We start from the raw sequence: 22902 nt of genomic DNA on the forward strand, positions 1-22902 counted from the left end.
CTCGGATGATCTTTGTACAGTAGCATGCCTTATGAATATCGGAAAGCACATCTATGGTGGTTTTTGTTATTTGGTAAAAGCTATGATAGGATGGTTCAGCTAACTAAGGTAGCCTTGAATGTGGAGATTGAAGCTGATTTCTTGTTTTTAATTTTTATTGGTATCTTCAGCTTTTACTTCATCTTCATTTCCAAATATATGCTTTCCCTTCCCGTCTAACAAAGAATTTTGTTAAAACAGTTCTGCAAAACTAACCACATAGTTCCCCACCTCTGCTATAGGAAGTATAACCCTGGGAAAAGCTTAAAAATTTAAGCCTTGAAATGATCCACATGTATGCAATATAAAGACCAGCCTAAATATATTTGGAGAAGCTTATTATTAGGTTGGCCACCAGAGGATGAATTTATTTTGGCCCTAACTGTGCATGAAGTGTCATCTGCTGAGTCACTGTGAGGCTGCAGTCTATATCAGTGGGAGGGGATTCCCACCTGGGTGAAATCTGAGGTCTTAAACTAAAGGCTTTAGGAAGGAGATGGCTAGTAAAACACTCAAAGAATCAGTAACCTTAGATAGTAAACTTGATAAGTTATCTTAAATCCCTAATTCTGACTTGGTGACTTCTGACTGTTGGTCTTGAACTCTAGATAGAAAAATAGAAAACAGTTCGTAGTATGATCTAGGCTTCTCCCTCATTTCTCATCCATTGTCCTTTGCCTTTTTACTCATAAAATTTTCATATCCATATCTTATATTTCTCATATTATATCCTTGGGATAAGTAATGTTCTTCACTTATAAATTTGCAAGTTGAGTGTTATCCTTTGTATTATATTTTAAAATTAATTTATCTGGGGAAAGGGAGGTACTACCTCACACCTATTAGATTGGCTAATAGGACAGGAAAAGAAAATAACAAATGTTGGAGGGGAAGTGAAAAAATTGAGGTCCAACCATTCTGGAGAGCAATTTAGAATTATGCCCAGAGGGCTATAAAACCGTGCATACCCTTTGATCCAGCAGTAGCACTAGTAGGTCTGTATCCCAAAAGAGGTTTAAAAAAAAAAAAAAAAGGAAAAGGACTTATATGTATAAAAATATTTATAGCAACCCTTTTCTAGTGGCAAAGAATTGGAAATTGAAGGGATGCCCATCAGTTGGGGAATGGCTGAACAAGTTGTGGCATATGATTGTGATTGAATACTATTGTGCTATAAAATATTGTGAGTGGGATGCTCTCAGAAAAACCTGGAAAGACTTACATGAATTGATGTAAAGCAAAATGAGTGAAACCAGGAGGGAAAGAACTTCTAGCTCAGTTTTAAAAACAAATGTTAAAAATTATTTTTACATGTAATTGGGGGAAAATAATATACTAAATAAATAATTTTTTTAAAAAGAAGAAAAGGGGTACTAGAAATGTTAGCTATAGCAATTAGACAAGATAAAGAAATTGAAGGAATTAGAATAAGCAAAGAAGAAAGTAAGTTATCACTCTTTGCAGATGACATGATGATATACTTAGAAAATCTCAGGGATTCAAGTAAAAAACTACTTGAAATAATAAACAACTTTGGCAAAGCTGCAGGTTACAAAATAAACCCACACAAATCTTCTGCATTTCTGTGTATTGGTTAACAAAGCCCAAAAGCAAGAGATAGAAAGATAAATCCCATTTAAAGCTAGGGTAGATACTATAAAATATTTGGGAGTTTACCTGCCAAAACATACCCAGGGACTATATGAATACAACTACAAGACACTTTTCACACAAATAAAGTCAGAGGCCAAGCCAATATAATAAAAATGACAATTCTACCTAAATTAATTTACTTATTTAGTGCCATACCAATTAAACTATCAGATAATTATTTTCTAGAGCTAGAAAAAATAGTATCAGAATTCATCTGGAAGAACAAAAGGTCCAGAATATCAAGGGGACTAGTGAAAAGAAATGCTAGGGAAGGTGACCTAGCACTACCAGATCTCAAATTGTATTATAAAGCAGCAATTATCAAAACCACTTGATACTGGCGAAGAAATAGAAAGGTAGACAAGTGGAATAGGCTAGGTACTCAAGACACAGTAGACAATGAATATAGCAATCTACTGTTTGATAAACCCAAGGCCCCCTGCTTCTGGAATAAGAATTCACTGTTTGACAAAAATTGCTGGGAAAACTGGATAAAAGTGTGGCAGAAACTAGGCATAGACCAATGCCTGACACTGTACACAAGAGCTGATCAAACCATTCTGGAGAGCAATTTGGAACTATGCCCAAAGGGCTGCAAAAATGTGCACACCCTTTGACCCAGCAATACTGCTTCTAGCACTGTATCCCCAAGAGATCATAAAAATGGGAAAGGGTCCCACATGTACAAAAATATTTATGGCAGCATTCTTTGTGGTGGCCAAAAACTGGAAATCAAGGGAATGCCCATCAATTGGGGAATGGCTGCATAAATTATGGTATATGAATGTAATGGAATACTATTGTGCTGTAAGAAGTGATGAACAAGAAGACTTCAGAGAGGCCTGGAAAGAATGATCTGATGCTGAGTGAAAGGAGCAGAACCAGGAGAACTTTGTGCACAGCAACTACTATAGTGTGCGAGAGTTTTTTGTGGTAGACTTGGAACTTCATTGCAATGCAGGGACTTAAAAAAAATTCCCAATTGTCTTCTAAGGCAAAATGCCTTCCACATTCAAAGAAAGAACTATGAAATTCAATCGCAGAATGTAGCAGATCATTTTGTGTGTGTGTGTGTGTGTGTGTGTGTGTGTGTGTGTGTGTGTGTATTGTGTTTTGGTTTGTTAGATGATTTCTCCCACTCATTTTAATTCTTCAACACAGCATGACTACAGTGAAAATGTATTTAATAGGAATGTATGTGTAGAACCTATACAAAATTGTATGCCATCTTGGAGAAGGAGGGGAGGAGGGAAAAATAATAATCTAAGTTATATGGTAGTGATTGTAGAACACTGAAAATAAATAAAATTAATTAAAAAAATTAAGAAAAGGGAAGACAGGTTATTAGCAATGTACTCTCTGATTATATTCATTGTTCTTATACTAAAAGATGCTCTTTTATCTCATCTGAAATGTATTTCTTTATCTTCCTCTGTCTTCTGGTGATTACCCTGATAGGTGTCCTGTTTGCAGATACTGTCAAACTCCAGAACCTGTAGAAGAAAATAAATGTTTTGAGTGTGGAGTTCAAGAAGTAAGTAATGGATTTTAAAAGAGTAATGAACTCATCTTGACTTAGCTGGGAATATGCTCTGCTGGGTGCAGTTAAATTCCTTTTAGGTCCTATTGAGCTGACTTGATCCTCTGGGGGTCTACATTAAAATCTTTTTTAAGGATCAGGCAGGAAGTATTACTGCTTACCTCATTTCTAATATGCCTCTAATATTCTACTGTGATTTGATGCTTTTATCTGTTCTGTTTTTAATTGGTATGTGCTTAATACAATTCTGAAACTTTGCTCTTGCTGTTTTCTTAGTATTCTCCAACAAGACGGGAAATGATTTATCATTACAACTGTTCATTGGTTTGTGGGTCTCAAAGTGGATTTGTTCAGAACTCTTGAAGGTGGTACAAACCAAAGTATCCATCTGTATCTCAGACACTGTCTCTGCCACAGTGTACCAGGTTTATCAGCTACATTGCCTAATGGTTGCCTTTGTGATTTACTGACAGAACCTCTGGATTTGTTTGATATGTGGCCATATAGGATGTGGACGATATGTAAGTCGGCATGCTTACAAGCACTTTGAAGAAACACAGCACACTTATGCAATGCAACTAACCAATCACCGAGTCTGGGATTATGCTGGAGGTACAAGCACACTGCTGTCACTTTTGTTATCAGTCTGCCTCCCCATTTTTATTAGGAGCAGGCATCTTTAGCTTCCCTCTGTTGCCAACAGTGAATAGCTGTCATATTTTCTAAATTTCTGCAAACATTGATCTCTACTGGCGTGACAGTATAACATGTTCAGTGTCCCTATGAACTTGAACAGCATGGTAATTATACCCTACTACTGCCAAACCTCTCACTGATGAAACTGCAGAGCCTCAACTAATCCTTTTTTGAACAAAATATTACCAACCCCATCGTTTAGAAAATTTCAAAGGAAAGTTCTTTTTGTGATTTAAAAGCTTATAGAGGCCCATTTGTGTCTTAAGAAAACTATTTTGATTATTTTTTCCTCTAGATAATTATGTTCATCGATTAGTCGCAAGTAAAACTGATGGAAAGATAGTACAATATGAATGTGAGGGTGATACTTGTCAAGAAGAGAAAATAGATGCCTTACAATTAGAGGTAAAGTATTTGAGTTCTTGAATCAGTACTTATTTTTGTTGTTTAGTACTTCAAACACTGTTTGAATTTGGATTTATCAGCCTTTGACCTTACAGATTTCTCTACCTGTGCCAAATGACCTAAAGAATTGCTTTTTTCAAATGGCTGATATAATGCATGTAAAGTGCTCTATAACTGTGCATAGAATACTATACATATGTGGGGTATGGGGGGAGGTGGTCCCCAAATAGAAATGTATTATTGTTAGGTGAAGCTGATAATAGTGTTTTCTTGGTTCAAAAACAATTGAAGAAAGATTCTCCACATTGCTGGGGAAAATACTTCAGTGGATCAGTGATTTCATTAGAGTACGTGCACCTGCTCATCACAACCCCTCACACCCTTTCATCCTGCATATTTTTGTTTGTGGCGTTCTCTAGGCCTCCCTACTTCTTGTCCTTTAAATGCCAGTATATTGTAGTAGGAGCAGTGCAATTTTCACCTTCTTCCTGCTGTGATGCCTCATTAGGATGTGGAAGTAATATTGAATTCCTGCAATCTAGGCCAGCCTGGGGGTGGCTCAGGCTGTAAGCGCCAGGTATGGATCTATTGATGTTTTATGTCTTTATGTCAGTGGATGAGCCTCATCATTACAAGGTAATATCTTGTTTGTTTGGCTGGTTAGTTTTTTTTTGCTATAGCTGGAGGGAGACCATTTATTAAGTTATATAAGTTGCTATCTGCTTCAGTGGAGAGAATAACTCCTCAAATCAAATAATAGATCCTGAAATTATCAGTGGCCCTCATTCACATCTACCACCTCTAAATAGCTATAATAGATTAGTGGTCAACTTTACACCACTTCTCATATGAAAATCATTTGATTTTCTGCTCTTGCCTACTTTAATTTCACAGGCATTTATTAAAAACCTACTATGTGCTAGGGGCTGGATGCAGTGGTAACAGTGCAACAGTCCCTGCCCTCAAAGACTGTTGGAGGTACCCTTTATCCCCAGAGAAGTCACTGCAAAATAAATACAGGAAGCCACTGACATCTGGGAGGAATCCAAAAAGGCTATGTATGAGAAGTGTCACTTGACTGGAATCTTGAAGGGAGCGAGGGATTTCAAGGGGAGGGCACGCATTCCAGGCATAGGGACAGCTTGTGCAAAGGTGTGGCGACGGAAGGCGGAATGTTGTGTACAGAGAACAGCAAATAGGCCAGTTTGGCTGGAACACAGCATGGTGAGGGAGTGTTGTGTAATCAGCCTGGAAAGATAGGTTTGAGCCAAGTTGTGAAGGGCTTTAAAGGCCAAAGAAGAGTTTGCATTTTATCCTAGAGGCAGTAAGGAACTAGGAAAATTTCTTAACCCGTGGAGTGACACTGTCAGACTTATGCTTTAGGAATATTTGTGGGGTGACTGTGGGGAACATATTGGAGAGGGGGAAGCTGGGGCAGGGAAACTCATGGGGAGGTGATTGTGGTAGTCCAAGCGCAAAAAATCATGATGGTCTGCAGAAGAGGGGTGTCTGTCAGTCAGTCAGCAAATCAACAGGCATCTATTAAGCATCTCCTGTGTGCCAGGCATTATTTTAAGCACTGGGGAAACAAATCAGAAACAGGCCTCATGAAGCGTATACTCCGTTGGAAGATGACCTATGCCTTAGCCACCAGGGAGACTGGGAAAGGCCTCTTGTAGAAGGTGGGATTTAAGCTTCAGGCTTGAAAGAAGCTGCAGAAACTGAAAGGCAGAAGTGAGGGAGCAGAGTATTCTGGGCATAGAGGTGCCGGGTTGGTAGATAGTATATTCCAGAAACAGCAGATAGACCAGGGTGGCTGCGTCATGGAGTAGGTAGAAGACTGGAAAGGTTCCAAGAATCTCAGTTGTGAAGGGCTTTATGGGCCCTGAAGAGAACTTAATATTTGATCTTAGAAGTTATAAGACCATGCAGGTTATTGGGGGGTGGGGAGGGAGGAATATGACATAATCAGCCCAGAACATTAACTCTGTTAATGTTAAGTATAGGATAGGTTGGAGAGGGGAGAGACTTGAGGCAGGCAGACCAATCAGAAAGCTATGATAGCTTAGCATGGTGGCATGTGCCTGTAGACCCTAAGCTACGATGGCTGCAACAATGTAATTCAGAAGAGCAACTACAAAGAATCTTTAAATGTTACAAAAACCAAGCTTGGTTGGCCTGAAGAAAAAGAGGAGAGAAGACACCTTTTTTAGAAGTAGAGAACCATCCACAAGTATGGAACAACATATATAATGGTATATCTTTTCAGTTTGTTGATCGGTTTTCCTCTTTTTTAAAAATCTTTTTTACAAGGGATAGGAAGTGAGAAGGGGGAAATCCAGGCTATGTAAAAAATGTATCAATAAAGTCTATTTTTTAAAAAATTTCACAATGGGGATGCACACTACCTTTCTGGATGGATTCTATGATCCATCTAAACCCCCTTTCTCATTGTTCATCACCCTTGACTATTCACGTCCTGTCTCTGTACCTTTGTTTTGGTTGTGCTCTGTGCCTACAATCCACTTCCTCATCTCAATCCCCTAAAATTCCTACTTTCCTTAAAATTTCAATTTAAGCACCATATTCTACAAAAAGCCTTTCCTTTAAGCTCCACACACTCTCTCCCTCTCCCTTTCTCTCTCCCTCTCTCTTTCGCTCTCTCCCTCTCTCTCCCTCTCTCTCTCTCCCTCTCTCTTTCGCTCTCTCCTTCTCTCCCCCCCCCCCTCTCTCTCTCTCTCTCTCACTCTCTCATTACATTGATTGTAAGAAAATCAAATCTGATAATGCCTGGAATTTTATACTACTTGGGGTATTGAAAAAATAAGCCAGAAAATAGTTAATGCAGTCATGTTTTCCTCATAATATTAATAATCTCTAACACACATATATAACACTAACACATATTGGCTTCACAAGGCACCATATAAATGTCATTACTTTGGTAGTTAGCATGGGGGAGGTGGAATTCTTGGTGTGGAAACTCTTTTCCCTAATGAAGTTCTGCAATTCATTTATATCTTATAAAAAAAAAAGACGTTTTTAAAGAGGGGACTGAGAGCTTATGATTTTTTGCCCATTGGGAGTCACATAGCAAGTTTGTATCACCAGCGGGACTTGAACCTAACAATAAAGCTGACAGTCATACCACTACATCATACTGCCTTTTACTTCTTTTACATTATGACCATATGTAGTTTTATGTTAATGGTCCATTAGATATGGCTGACATAAGTCATACATGCTAGGAAATATACATACATGCATATGTGTATATGTATGTGTCATTCAGAAAAGTATGGAGTCCAATCCAGCTCTTTTAGAATAGTAGGTTCAATCAAGATAAAAATGTTGTAACTTTTATTCATAGGTTTCTACAGAATTATTTTTGGTTCAGCTTTCTAAATGGATTTCAGCAATTTGCCAACAATTATTTCATATCTATATTATTCTTTCTGGTTCTAGTACTCTTATTTACTGACAAGCCAGCTAGAATCTCAACGAATCTACTGGGAAAACAAGATAGTCCGGATAGAAAAAGATACTGCTGAGGAAGTAAGTCTCCTTGTTGGTAGCTGGGGAAATATTGTTTTGGTCTCTAACATTGTGGGGAGAAGGGAAAATTTGGGAGGAGGATGAGTTCTAAAATCTTTCCCTTCCCAATCTGCTATCCAAAGAAAAAAGTGTTTTTCCTATTAGGTAAAAACATTTAAGTCACATCTTAATTTTGAAGACAGCCTTTTTTGTTTTTAATCTTAACTTATCTAGTGCTGTGCGTAGGGTTTTTTTTCTAAGAGTATGAGGCTTGTCATTTGAATTAACCATATGGTTCAGCAACTTAGAAGTAGTTAATGCTCAGAACCTGACCATGATTCCTAGGAACATACAATGGTGCTTTGTATGCACCATTGTAAATTAAAGGAAACAAGATTTGGCTAACTTACTAGGACTTTAGAAATTTGTTATGCACCAAATACCAAGATAATGTAAAATTTAGATATAAAGGGTGATACCATAACCAAATTAGGGGAGCTTGGAGTAGTTTACCTATCATATTAGTACCAGACAAGAGACAGCATTACGAAATGTCAGATCAATAACCTTGATTATACTCAGTCAAAAGGTTTTTGCACAAACAAAACCAATGCGGTCAAAATTAGGAAAGCAGAAAACTGGGAGGAAAATTTACAACAAGTATGTCTGATAGAGGCCTTATTTCTCAGATGTATAGAGAACTGAGTCAAATTTATAAGACTACAAGTCATTCACCAGTTGATAAGTGATCAAAGGATATGAAGAAGCAGTTTTCAGATGAAGAAATCAAAGCTATCTACAATTCTGTAAAAAAAAAAATGTTTTAAATTATTATTGTCTAGAGGAATGCAAATGAAAGCAATTCTGAGGTACCACCTCACACTTGTCAGATTGACTAATATGATAGAAAAGGAAAATGATAGATACTGGAGAAGATGTAGGGAAATTGGAATACTGATGCATTGTTGGTAGAGTTATGAAGTGATGCAGCCAACCTTTCTGGAGAACAATTTGGAACTATGCCCAAAAGGCTATAAAACTGATCCAGTATTACCACTATTAGGTCTGTATCCCAAATAGATCATAAAAAAGGGAAAAGGACCTGTTTACACAAAAAGTACTTATAGTAGCTCTTTTTGGAGTAACTAAGAAGTGGAAATTGAGGGAATGCCCATCAATTACAGAATGGCTGAACAAGTTGTAGTATATGGTTGTGCTATAAGAAATGACAATCAGGATGGTTTCGAAAAAACTGAGAACACTTACATGAACTGATGCAGAGTGAAGTGAGCAGGATGAGGAGTACACTGTACACAGTAACAACAATATTGTATAGTGAAACAACTGTGAATGACTTATCAATACAATGATCCAAGTCAAAAAAATTTTTTTTTCCTACCATGTGCCTTATTGATGCAGACACTATTTCCTTGAGTGGGAGGAGGGTTCAGTTTAGTAAGCTTTTATTAAGCACCTAGTGTGTGTGAGGCACTCTGGAAAAAGAGGATGAAAGGAGGTGGTTGGGTTCCAAAAGAGTATTTAGTATGGTGATTCTTAATCTTTTATAATTTCTCCGTTCCTCGTAAAGTGGAATGGGTGGCATATTCTTTTAAAGTGAATTAAAATGATTTTGATTAAAGGATTTTGTGACCTTCCTTTTTGTTAAGTGGAATCACTGTAGATATTGCAAAGCTAGAACTGAGAACTACTTTTCAGTTGGATTAGGCCTTTCCCAGACCTCAGGATCCAAGGCACAGTCTCTCTCTGCTTGGGCTAGTGCCTAGTTGTCAAGTGACCCTTGGATTACCTGCCAGTTAACCTGTGAAAGAGGAGGAACCAGATCTGTTGAGTTCCTAATAGACATAAGCTCAAAATATGCTGTCACAGCCACATCTTTAATAAGAGAAAAAAACAAAGATACTGTAATCTTCCCAACAAGAGAAATGCTTAATGTTAAGGATTTATAACTTATAAAATATTTCATACTCGTTGGGGTTTTGTAGATTGTAATAGGTGGGAAAGAGTATGCTCTCCAAGGGTATTTGGTTGTTGGCATTCCCTCTATTAGTTGTTAGTGCTTTCTCACTCAGGTGATCTCATATGATACTTGTTTGTATATCATCACTATAATTCATCTCTGAGCCCGTACTTGAAGCCTCTTTGGCTTGGTAAAACTAACTAGAGGTTATGTTCATCTGAAATAACCTGAGAAGAGCCCAGGATCAGCCCCTTCTCCACCCTAAGTATGTCATTAAAGTACCACTTTAACTGTTGTACTTTCCTTACCCTTTCAGTAATCCCTAAAAATTAACTGATTCCATTCAAACTGCCATGGAAGATGACCTTGACAAAGCCAAAGATCAACCCACTGGAAATTTATTAGTGACTAGGGAGAGAAGCTATATGATGGAAACTACTCTACAACCTTGATTACAGGTTTTATGGTGACTAGCACTGATGTTGCAATTTAGGATGCTTTATGCAAACAACTCATAAAGGTCATCTCATGGTATTTTACCCTTTAGGATTTTTTTGGCTTAGTTGCTTCACAGCAGTGATGCAACAAATAAAGGAACCAATACAAAGAAAAGTTTTGAAGTGAGATCTTCTTACCATGGGGCCCTCCTAGAGAACTGTGACTTTTAGTATGAGTTTTCTGCTTTCTATGTACAGTTCTTAACTAGAAGTTGTTTGTCTAGGTGACAGATTGTTTTGGCCCTTTTGGTTTTCCTTCCTGCTGTCTATTTTTTGACATTTTTACTGGCCTTTAGACACTCAAGCTGGGAGTCTGCCACGAGAAGAGGTAAAACTGAAATCATTTGACTTATTGTTCAGTCAAATTACTTAATTAGTTTTTGGGTTTTGTTGGCATTTTAGTCTGTTTTTGTTAATTTCTTGTAAAAAGTTAGTACCTGGCTGAAGAAGGCCAAAATTAACTAAATTTAAATTGATGTTCAATTAATGGAATAAAAACAATATTGTAAAAATAAACAACTTGGAAAGACATAAGAGCTGTCATCAACTCAAGGACAAACCACACTTTCCAACTAATTCATGATGAGATGTTGTTCTAATTTGAGTGCTTTTAATTGTAGCACTTTTTTTTGTTGCTGAAACTTTTTACCATGTATAATCTTGTTGCCCTGTAATAATAAGAGGCCATAGGTGTACTGACATGTTCAGGAGAAAATGTCAGTAGGGCAGATGGTATGGGTCTCGTTTCTAAATCCGTCTCCATCTTGACCTCCCTTTTGAACTCCAAACATGGATCTCTTACAAGGCATCTCATTGTGGAAACCTCAAACTCAGCATGTCCAAAACCAAACTTATTTATCTTCCCACTGAATCTTTTCCTCCTTCTGAGTTCATTATTTCTGTCTATAGCATCCTTATTTGCTCTTACCTCCCTTGTTCATGTTATCTTTGACTCTTCTCTCATAACTAAGTAGTCAGCAAATATATTAAGTGTTTACCATGTGCCAGACAGTGTGCACTGGAGATACAGAGACAAAGAACAGTCACTGCCCTCAAGGAGTTTACATTCTGTTTGGGAAAACACCATGTCAACTAGATACATACAAGATATATATACACAGAGTAGATGGAAGATGGTTGTGGGACAAAGAGTTTTGGATGTCCAAGAGACAGTAAATGTATGGCTGTAGCTCAGGAAAAAGACTAGAGCTAGATGTAGAGATCTGAGAATCATTTGCATAAAAGTGATAATTGAGAACTGTTGAAGAGATAGTAGAGGATGATATCTGATTGATGTGAGAGGAGGAAGGCAGAGGAGAGAAGAGAAAGTCTTAGAGAAACACCTTGATATTTTTGTTCTCATAGGAAGCTAACATCTTCTTAGCTAAGAGGGTGTAGAGAGAGGAGTCCATGAGACTTGAGGAAAGAACACAATGTTTGGAATAACTTTCTTTGGTGGGTGGAATAGCAAAGTGACTAGGGAAGTATAAAGGGATTGCAGCTCTTTTCAGTGGTACACAACAAGGAAGAAAGGAGGATGGATGGGAGCAATCCAAATTTGTAATTTGGCAAGATGTAATTGGTCATAGGACATGAGGGCAAAGTCTCAAGGGCACCTCTGCAATATCTCTTGTATTTGTTTTATCCTCTTATGCCCTATTGTGGCATGTACATTTTTTATCAAGAGTTTATTTTAAATTTTATTTTTCTCATTGATTTTCTTGATACAATTTCCAAGGAGCATAGAGATCCGTTGGATTGTTGAGAAGTGTTTGATCTCATTCTTTATCAAAGAAAGAGGAAAAGGTCCTATAGATAGAAAAATATTTATAGCAACTCTTTCTGTTGTGACAAAGAGCTAGAAACTAAAAGGATGCCCATCAGTTGGGGAATGGTTGAACAAATTTTGGTATATGAATGTAACCCAATATTATTGTGCCATAAGAAAAGATAGAAGTTGAATTTAGAGAAACCTAGAGACAACTTCTATGAACTGATACAAAGTGAAGTTAGCACAACCAGAAAAACAGTTTATACCATAGCATCAAAAGTATAAAATCAACAGTTTTGAAAAAACTTAAGAATTTTGATCAGCATCGTAATTAATCACGAGTCAAGAGGACTGATAATGAAGAATGCTGTCCACCTTCTGGCAAATTAATGACACATTAATATGCAGAATGAGACACATGTTTTTTGACATGGCCAACATGGATGGGAATTTGTTTTCCAATACTTAACTGTTACAAGGGGTTTTGATTGTGTTTTTGAGAAAGTGGTAAGTGGAGCAGAAAAAATACTTGACAGTGGGGAAAAGCAGGTTAAGGTGTTGACCATTTCTGTTGTAGTTTAGTTGTTCAAAGTCTAGAAGCTACCACTGAAAATAATCACTGTTAATGACACATTTATAGGACTTTGTCCTGCCTGAAGTGTAGATATGATATCTGTTTGTACTTTCAGATTAACAACATGAAGACTAAATTTAAAGAAACAATTGAGAAATGTGACACTCTGGAGCACAGACTCAATGATCTCCTGAAGGAAAAGCAGTCTGTGGAAAGAAAGTGCGTATTTGGTGCTAGGTATTTGTCTTTAAAGGATTTTTCAAGTCAGTCCTCAGATAATGGAATAATTTCCATAGCAGTTATGGGAACATTTTAGATATTATGAAGTAGTGTTAATACTTAGAAAAATGTTTTCCTCATCAGTCTTCCATGGCTTGGCATATACTCTCCCTTTCTATATAGCCCCTGTCTGCTTTTGGACCTCCTATGGAGTAGAAGATGGGCTATTTATCTTTAATAGTCAGAATAATTTAAATGATAGTGTGAAATAGAGCTCCTTCTTCTCTTGATATCTGTATGATTAAGGTATGTTAGTATAGTCTCCCTTTTTTGTCTGGGGTGGGGAGGGGATGAAAGGGGCAGGTGATGAATACTAAGCAAACGATTAACCAGCTGTGGGTCAGAACATAAGCCTGTTGCAGGTGTTTGGGAAGAAAGGCGAGTATTACAGAGTTAAAAGAGTTTTCCTGGGTTTTCTGGGTGCCCTTCAGAGGCACTTATTTCTTATGAGCCCTGAGAGAATGGAAGGGAGGTCCATAGGCCACTTAGTCTTGAAATTAATTTTGAGAATATAATCCCCCTCCCTATGCAGTATATCCATTGAGGTCAGAGCCCTTGAATTTCTAAGAATGCTGCTTTTCCTCATAATTTCCTCATCAACATTGCCATCTCCCAAGCACCCACCCAGCTGCTGACAGACACAACTTTTGGAAAGGATTAGTAGTTGTGGCTAGGCTATAACATGCTTATGAATTTTCAAATCCAGATACTTTTTTTTTTTTAATGTTCTAAATAATCCGTGAGTATGTTACTGTGATACTCTAAATGTGTTAGCTAGAGAGAGTATTGCTCAGAAATTCTTGATCCTAATGTGGTAGTGAAATGCTCTACCTCACTAAAGTGGGAAAAGGCCTACCTGCTAAAGAGGCCCTGGAGCCTTGGCTCCCCCATTGGCTTTCAGAGCAGAAAGGGTAATAACAATAGAAAATGTGCTTTTGTGTTACTCTGTTTTTTGAAAGGTGCACACAGCTGAATGTAAAACTAGCCAAACTCTCCACTGAGCTCAAGGAAGAGCAGGAAATGAACAAGTGTTTGCGAGCCAATCAAGTCCTCCTGCAAAACAAGCTCAAAGAGGAGGAGAGAATTCTGAAGGAAACTTGTGATCAGAAGGACATGCAGATCACAGAGATCCAGGAGCAGCTGCGTGATGTCATGTTCTACCTAGAAGCCCAGCAGAAAATTAATCACCTGCCAGCCGAGACCCGGCAGGAAATCCAGGAGGGACAGATCAACATTGCTGCGGCAAGCTCCCCTTCAGTCGGAGGTACAGGGAAACTGCCCTCCAGGAAGGGTCGGGGCAAGAGGGGCAAGTGAGCCTCTTCTAAGCAAGCACTTGTGGCTAAGACAGTGGCCCCTGTCACCAGGAGGTTGTCAGGGGCTGCCAGCTCAATGTGAGGTTGGTTACTGAATAAGTAAGTACACCAAGTGAGGATCAACATGAAATTGTTTGGATCGTTTTTTTTCCTAATGTGTTGTTTAATGAGTTATAGGGGTTTATGACCAGGACAGCTACTGGGAATTGGCAGTATTTAAAAGGGTTTTTCTTTAAACTGTTATATTTAGCTAACCTCTTGACATGTTTTAATTACCATTTTGCCTTCCAAATTTACCCAAAACTAACTCTACATTTTTTCAGCTGTACTTACTGAGTTGGCATATTTCACACTGAAGTCCTGGGGTCAATTTTTTATATTAAGAAAAAGTTTGAAATCTCTGTGAAAATTTCCTAGACACAAGAGTACCAAAGGACCCTTGGAGCAGTAGCAGCTGCAGAGGTCAAGAAAACAGGCACATTAAAGCTGGAGAAGCCATTTGGTTGTTCTAGAAAACATTGTCAGAAGCTGGTCCTGTTGGATACTGATGAGCATGACTACTTTCTATCAAATATTGTTGATGTATGTGCCCTGCTAGAGGGGATGGGAACATCATCCTGTTTGGGGAAGTCTGTGACATAGATGTATGTTACTGTGGCATCTACTCCAGTTCTAGGCATAGCCAGGGGAAAATAAAACAAAACAAGCAAAATTGGGCAGAGCACACTCACCATGGACATGGCAACAGCATTTCCACTTTATTTCCACCTAATTTTATTATGTCTCACTGAAGTTTGAAGGTTTAGTGATTTCTGCCCAGAGTCTTACCAACAGCCCTCTCCCTCATAAGTGCTCTTGCTTCAGTAGATCGAGCCAAATAAACTGACCAAGCAACACAGCCAAGTTGGGCATTTAAATTAGGTGGGGGTATATGGCGTACATGTCCTACCAGCTGTGCTTTCTGCTGAATTTAGTTCTGATTAAATATTCATATAGGTTACATTCCATGTTGAGCTAGAAGCTGAAATAAACTTGAAAAGAAAAATGTCTCCTAAGACTAAATTGCACCTGAATTAGGGAATAGGGAATTTGACATAGCCCCTTTACAAATGATCATTTGTTTTGATCCACATTGGTGGGTCAGCTGCTTAATCTAGAATCTCAAACTATAGCATGACTTGTGGATATGCAGAGCAAACTTCAAGTGAGGACAGTATTGGCTGTCAGCCTTTAACCTTGAGTAAAGCAAGCAGCAGAGTAAATTCCATGGCAAATACTGTTAAGTCCTAGATTTTTTAATGCAACAGTTAATCAGTTTGTCTCCAAATTATCACATTTCAGAATTATTTTTTGATGGTGATTGGGCTACATCATCACCTTTTTCTTCAAGTTTTCATCTACATCTTATTAGTGCACCAGCTGCATCTTCCCCCTCTGTTCTTCTGACTTGCTGCCACAGTATTTCTAAGCAGCTTTTTTCACGTAAATATTCTTAAACATTCTCAGTCCTTTTCTAGTATAGATCTACTAGACAGGTTGACTTGGCCTTAGGTACAGAGCTATCTTAAAACCTTTGTGGGCGCGTGAAACTGAATCAGATTCTCTCTCCTATAGAAATTCTATTTTATTTAAAATATATTTTTACACTAGCTAGAATCCTGCTTTTTGGCCAAGAGCTTATGTTGCATGTTTGACTGTTCAGAAGCTGGAATAGTGACCTAATTAAGAGAATTAGAGTTAGCTTAGAAGTGTGCAGCATCCTTTTTACAGGCTCACTACACCATAAAATAAGAAAATAACCAGGTGGGAAAGCAGTGATTTTTCAGAAGGGGTAGAACTAAGAAATACTATGAAAGGCTATACCAGGGAAATAAACAAAAGGTAAAGGTAATAATTGGAGGGGAAGATGTTATATCAAGGTAGATATCATAAAGTCTTAACTAGACAAAGTATATTTTTAAAAATTGTTTGTTTTGAAATTCATGTATTTTGAATTTAACTGAATTTCAGAGGGGGGTGGGGTTAGGGAGGGAAGCTGCTACTGCATTTTCCAAGATGGAAATGGGCCACTTACCATCCCCACACTACCTTGGATGGGAAAATTGCATTAAATTTGCTCAGCTTTGGAATCACTCTTGTCTGGGTGTGATTTTTATGTCTTGAATTGAAAACTGATTAAGGACATGCTATTCGTTAATATTTTGGGAGAGTATTGGTGGCTTGGATTCAGGAGCTACCATCAACCCCTGATTCTGGAGCTTAGGATAGAAAAGCGAAGGAAGTGACTTATATACCCTTAGTTATTCAGTCACTTAGACAACAGAGACTCTAGCTGAAAAACAATCTGGGGGCAGGATCCTTCTCTGTTGTCAAAGAGCTCTTTCACTGAGGGGCCTTTCCCTTGCAGAGTACCCTGGGTCATCTGCAAGATACGTAGTACAGTCAGTTCAGCAAGGGTTTGTTAAGCACCTCCTGTTCCTGGGATAGCTGTCACAAGGACCATGAAACAGTCCTTGTCCTCAAGGAGCGTGTAAGTAGCTAAATCAATACATGGTTTGAGGAGAAGGCATCAAAAGCTAATGGCCAAGCAGATTAGAAAAGGCTTCCTGGAGCAGGTGACCCCTCCCATCACCACAGTGGTTACCTCCTTGGCATTTATACCTTCACTGGGGAGTTCCAAACACACTGGGAGACAAAAATCAAAGGTCAGCAGACCTTAGTCCCCAAAGATCTGTCTGCATAGGCTGGTGTTGGAAATGTCCTAGTAGCTGAAATAGATTCATCAGAAAGGATTCACTCACTGCCTAGCACAATGGGGCTTTCTCAGTCTTCACTGTCACTGCTACCTGGGATCTAGTGAATCATGTGGAGTGGACCCAGGCAAGATAAGGTTGTGACCATCTGAAGGTTCATGGATAAGGTTCTGGCCTGGGAGCAAGGAAAATGCATGCTCTTTCTGGTCCCAGACATTTGTGAGCCTGTGCCTCTTGTGTAAATCAGCTAAGCTCTGGGGCTAATGACATGCATAGTGCTCTACCCCAGAGTTGTGAGGGCCAGATGAGAACATTAAGAAAGGTGCTGTGCAAAGCCTAACCTGCATTATAAATGACAGTGGTTATTACTCTCATTCCCTAGAGCAGCTAATAATTGTCTGCAACCAGATTTGAACATATGAAGAAGAGAACCGACACTCTATCCACTGAGCCATCCAGCTGCCCAGAGCATTCATGAAGCACCTACTAAGTGCCAGGCAGTGTGCTCAACATTTCCCATATGTATTATTTGGGAAAATGGATTAAGAGGCTATTGTAACAGTCTGTGTAGGGGATAACAAGGGTCTTACCAGGTGTCATTGAGAATAGGGAGGGAGAGAATGGAGGTGAAAAGTGTCAGTCCAAGCAATCAGGAGTTTTATATCAAGTTGACTTTGTGATTTGTCAAGCTTAGGAAACTTTTCCCAGAGTCTCAAGAGCCTCAGTCCAAAAATTTTTATTTTCTTTGAAGATAAAACATATCATTTGCTAATGTAGATTGTAGTTCACTATTAGGCAGAAGCAAGACTTCTGCACAGACTTGTTTTCATTACAAAAGGCAATCTCTACTAATAATGATAGCTGATACTTATATAGTGCTCCCTGAACGCATATAGCAAGCACTTAATATTTATTTCCTTCCTCCTTTCATGCCCCCCAAATTAGTAAACTGTGCATACTCTTTGACCTAACTTACACCCCAAAGAGATGATAATAGTATTTATGTAACTCTTAAGGTTTGCAAAACATCATCTTATCCTCACAACAACCCTGGAAAGTTCCTTGTCCTTTGTTTTGAAGATCAATGACATTGCAGGGTGATGTCTTGACTCATGCTGTGAAGTGGATTTGTGTGAGACAAAGTTGCACAAGTCTTCCTCCGCACTCTCTCGAAGTCCAGGGGCAGGACAGAAGTAAGGATGTAGTAAATGACTGCCATCTTCATATCTGACCAGGTTCTAAGCACTCTACAGCACCTGCTTCAGCTGCCTTTGTGGTAGTTGGAACAAATTGTCCTCATCCAAACATTCTGCCAGGGGAAGTCTTCACTTGCCTGGAATTGACATCCCGCTAACAATGAGTTTGAGGCCTGTCGGTTACCCTCAATCTGGTTTAGTCCATGTGCCAAGATGGCTTTAGTAGGGTGTGGCTGCTGTGCATGCTACAGCTTCTTGGAGCCACAGGTGAGAGTTGGGTAATGGTGGATGAACAGCCCTGGAAAGGCCTCAGCAAGCCCTCACACCAGAGATGCTAGACCTCCTGAACACTCTATGCACCCCTTTACTATCCTCATTTTAGAGATGAAGAAAAGGAGAGTGAGAGCAGTTAGTGACACTTGCTGAGGAATATATAGGTGGTAATTGACTTACTGCTCCTTTGAGCTTGGGTTTTCCTGACTCTAGGTGTAGCATGTTGTACTCTATCACCTAGCTGCCTGTCAAAGAAAGGAAAGGGAACCATAAGTACAAAAATAGAGCACTTCTTTTTTTGGTGGCAAAGAACCGAAAAATAAGGGGTCCCATTGTTTGAGGATTGTTTGAACAAGTTATGGTATCTGAATGTGATGGAATTCTCTTGTGCTATAAGAAAATAATGGTTTCAGAGAAACTTGGAAATCTCTGTATGAACTGATGGTGTGAAGGGAGCAGAACCAGGAGAACTTTCGAAATAATGACAGCATTATAAATACCTTTGAAAGACTTAAGAACTTTGGATCAAGGAAATGATTCCAGAGGACCTATGAGGAAACATACTGCCCACCTTCTAAGAACTGATAGATATGAGAGCCATTTGAGAATATGGACAATATAGACACTGGCTTTGCTTGACTGTCCATATTTGTCACAGGGGTTTGGTGTTTGTTTTTAAACGAGGTGGAGGGGAAATAAATGCTTATTGGGAAAAAAAATAAAATTTTTATAAGTGCTTCATATATATATTTTCACTTTATGCTCACAGCAACCTTATGAAATAAATACAGGCATTATCCCCATTTCTTTTTTGTCGTTTTGGTCTGCCTCTGATTTTTTTTATTGTGGAAACTAGTTAGCAACAGGTCTGTAACTCCATCTTAGAGAGTTGCATGAGACCCAGAGACAAAACCAAAATGTGTTAAAGGCAAAGTCATCTTCACGCCAAGGTCAGCCCTCCTTCCACTGTTGTTGTTCAGCCATTTTCAGTTGTGTCCCACTCTTTGTGACCCCATTTGAGGTTTTCTTGGAAAAGGTGCTCGAGTCATCAGCCATTTCCTTCTCCAGCTGCACAACTCTTAAGAAAACTGAGGCTGGGAGAGAGGGCTAAATCATTTGCACGTGATCTCATAACTAGGAAATGTCAAGAGCAGGATTTGAACTTGCTTTTCATCCTGAAACATCACTGTAGTCCTAGAATGCACATATTGAGGTTCTCCCAGAGCCTCCATTTAAGGAGAGCACCCATGTCTCATTCCTCTCCAGGCTGTACTCCTGTCCCCACCTGGTACCTTTATCTCCTTCCTTCACCAGCTTGTCAGCATCCTTTTGTGTGTTATCTTTCTCCATTAGAATATAAGGTCCTTGAGAGGGACTCTCTCTTTTCCCCAGTATTTCTATTCCCATTAGTACAATGCTTGACATACATACATACAGTGCTTAGTAAAGTTGATTGACATCGCCACACCACAATGTCTTTTGTTCCCCACAGTCTCCCAACTATGATGACACTTTGTTTATTATCATCTGGCTCTAAATCATCTGATCTCAGAACCCCTATTTTGAGCCCTAAACATATACCAAGGAAGAATTTAGTAAAAGACTAAGAGATTGTACTTGGCAAACCCTCGAGGACTTCCAGATGATTTTTATAAAGCGTTCATTAAATGTTACTAAGTGCCAGATAAACAAATACAAGTAAGCACCCTTCCCTCAAATATCTTACATCCTAATACTTAAAGATAGCATGTAAAGGCAGGGCCAACTGGAAGTACCCTGTAGGAGTCTGGCATGGAAATAGTAGTCATGTGGTGGACCTTAGAAGGGAACAGATATCTTGAAAGCTCCCCAGTAACAATGCAGTGAGTTGTTTGAGTTCCAGGGGAAGGAAGCTGGAACTCAGGCTATCCAAGCATGTTTAGGAAGGTACACAAAGTGGAACAGGTTTGGGATGGTGAGTCTAGGCCAGACGTGAGATATTTGCACTAGGAGCAGGAATATATCAGACAAGATGTGGGACAAGGAACCAGAGTAAAATGCCATCTCTTACAAGAAGCCTTGTCCAACACCTCGTCATTCTAGAGCCTTCCCTCTGTTAATTTCTATTTGTCCTGTCTGTAGCTTGCTTTATGTATATTTGTTTGCATGTTGTCTTCCCTTGGAAGCCCCTTGATGACAGGGAATCTTGCCTCTTTTTGTATCTCCAGTCAATAAATATTGTCTACTACGTGACAAGCACTGTACCAAGCTCTGGGGATATCCTCCCAAAAAAACAGTCCCTGCCCTTATGGAACTCACAGTAATGGAGGAGATAATCTGTTAGGGAAATATGCAAATAAGCTATATCCAAGATAAAGAGGAAATAATTAGCAGAGAGAAGGCACTGGAATTAAGAGGGTTAGAAGGCAAGGTAGGAGGTGGGATTTTAGTTGAGACTTAACAGATTCGAGGGAGGCCAGGAGCAAAAGATGAAGAAAAAGTGCTTCAGGCTTGGGGGAGACAGCCCCTGAGCACACCATAGGCAACTTCATAAATGTTCTAACTTAACCATGAGCAAGATGGAAGCGCCATCTGTACAGATCTTTCCACCTCTGGGATTGTACGATTCTTAACTGCCACAGCTCACCACTTTTCTCCCTCAACATAAAAGGCAACTGACAAAAGCTTCTTCCAAGGGGCCCCTGAAAAGTTTGTAATTGAGTCGTTTCAGTCATGTCCTGCCCTTTGAGATCCCAGATGGGGTTTTCTTGGCAAAGATACTGGAGCAGTTGGCCATTTCTTCCTCCAGTTCATTTTAAAGATGAGGAAACCAAGGTAAACAGGGCAAGGTGACTTGCCCAGAATCACATAACCAGGAAGTGTCTAAGGCCAGATTTGAACTCAGGAATATGAGTCTTCCTGACTCCAGGCCTCACATTCCATCTTCTTCACCACCTAGCTGCCCCTAGGTTTTTGGTTTGCCCCATTAGGAGGATGAGGAGCATCCAACAACTTGAGAAACCTCCTGTGGATATCGCTTTACAACGTTTTAATACCACTTATCGTTAAGAGACTCCAGCTCTCACTAAAGGAAATGTTGAACAAGTTATTTCTGGGCCAGAGGGATAGATGACATGAAATAACCTAGTTTAAGAAAAATAATACTAATAATTGGCAATTCTAGGAAGGAAATGAAACTAACTATATGGTCACATTCCCGGAGGTGGGAGGGTGGGGTGGAGGGGAGGGGGAAAGGCAGGGGGAGTTAGTTTTAGGTATTTCAAATTGTGACTTCACAGCCAGATGGTTGGAAAGCATTTTCCACAAATATTCTTTTGCTAAAGACCTGAACCATATTCCCAACCATTCTAGCAGGCTAACCACAGTAAGTTGAAACTTCAGAATCTTTAAAAACTCTTTGTCTTACAATAACCAAAAGGCTATATGGGAACTTCTGAGGAATACCTCATTTGCCCCTAAAACAAGAAAAGTAATCTTTTGGATTTAAAAGAAAATAATTTATTCCCATCCTGTAGAAAGTCAGTACCCACTGACTTCAGTCCCAACCAGGGCCTTCTGAAGGACACACATTCTGCAGCCAGATAATCTTCACTTCTCTCCCCCTTCCCTAAATCCCTTCCTTCTCCACCCCAATTCACCCCAGCATATTCACCTTTAATAATATGGGAACATGATGTGGCTTGGGGCCGTGGCCAGCAATCTCTCCAACTGGACTGCGGAGGGCACTGTGCTGTAGGCTGGACTCTATAAACATATACACAGTGTACCACAGCTCCTGCCAACCCTGCACTTTTCTCCTTGGCTGGGCTCCTGGATTTTCAGGCAATCAATCAGCAATAGTAACTGCAAAAAAGCATTTTGGCTTTTCTTTCTTTCTCTTCTCAATGCCCCTCTTCCCAACTGCTGCTTTGGTCCTATAACAGTTGTAAACAAGAATGAATCACTGCCTTACTGTAACAAAACAACCCCAAAGATAACATCCTCCCCCTCATCTATTCTTTCCACAATACCTTCCTTTTATGCCTCTCAGGAGAAAGCTGTCTTTTGGTCAAATTCTTAAAAAGTCATTTTCTTTTCACTTTCTGATATGACATCTCTTGAGGATTTTTTCTCCAATGTGGAAATAGAGGTTACTAATTCTTAAGAGCCCTACTGTTATTGTTCAGTTATTGCTAGACTCATGGAACTGGGAGATCCCAGGCCTGACTGTCTTTTGGTCTCTGTTGTATACTGGGAGAGCTGAGGAACTTGTGTTTTTGCCTGAACCAAATAATAACGGCAATACTAACAAACTCATATGGTGTGTTAAAGTTTGCAAAACACTTTGCAAATTTTATTTGATTCTTTTATAAAGATGTGCCCCTCAATTTGGTATGAAACGCTAGCTTACACTTCAGGAAA

The 22902-nt window shown here is 39.2% G+C and overlaps 1 protein-coding gene across 3 annotated transcripts in view; it reads left to right on the forward strand.

Annotated features, from left to right (window-relative positions):
* Positions 1-16409, forward strand: part of BRAP (BRCA1 associated protein) — a 29349-nt gene extending 12940 nt beyond the window's left edge. For all 3 annotated transcript variants that reach the window (XM_072600441.1, XM_072600439.1, XM_072600440.1), the window contains exons 7-12: positions 3151-3226; positions 3706-3844; positions 4224-4333; positions 7799-7888; positions 12803-12906; positions 13926-16409. In XM_072600441.1, coding sequence (XP_072456542.1) covers positions 3151-3226; positions 3706-3844; positions 4224-4333; positions 7799-7888; positions 12803-12906; positions 13926-14280 — 874 coding nt within the window. In that variant the 3' untranslated portion in view covers positions 14281-16409. The remainder of the gene's footprint in view (positions 1-3150; positions 3227-3705; positions 3845-4223; positions 4334-7798; positions 7889-12802; positions 12907-13925) is intronic.
* The last annotated feature ends 6493 nt before the right edge of the window (positions 16410-22902 follow it).

The sequence above is a fragment of the Notamacropus eugenii genome, chromosome 4, assembly GCF_028372415.1.
Source record: "Notamacropus eugenii isolate mMacEug1 chromosome 4, mMacEug1.pri_v2, whole genome shotgun sequence".
Lineage (NCBI taxonomy): Eukaryota > Metazoa > Chordata > Mammalia > Diprotodontia > Macropodidae > Notamacropus > Notamacropus eugenii.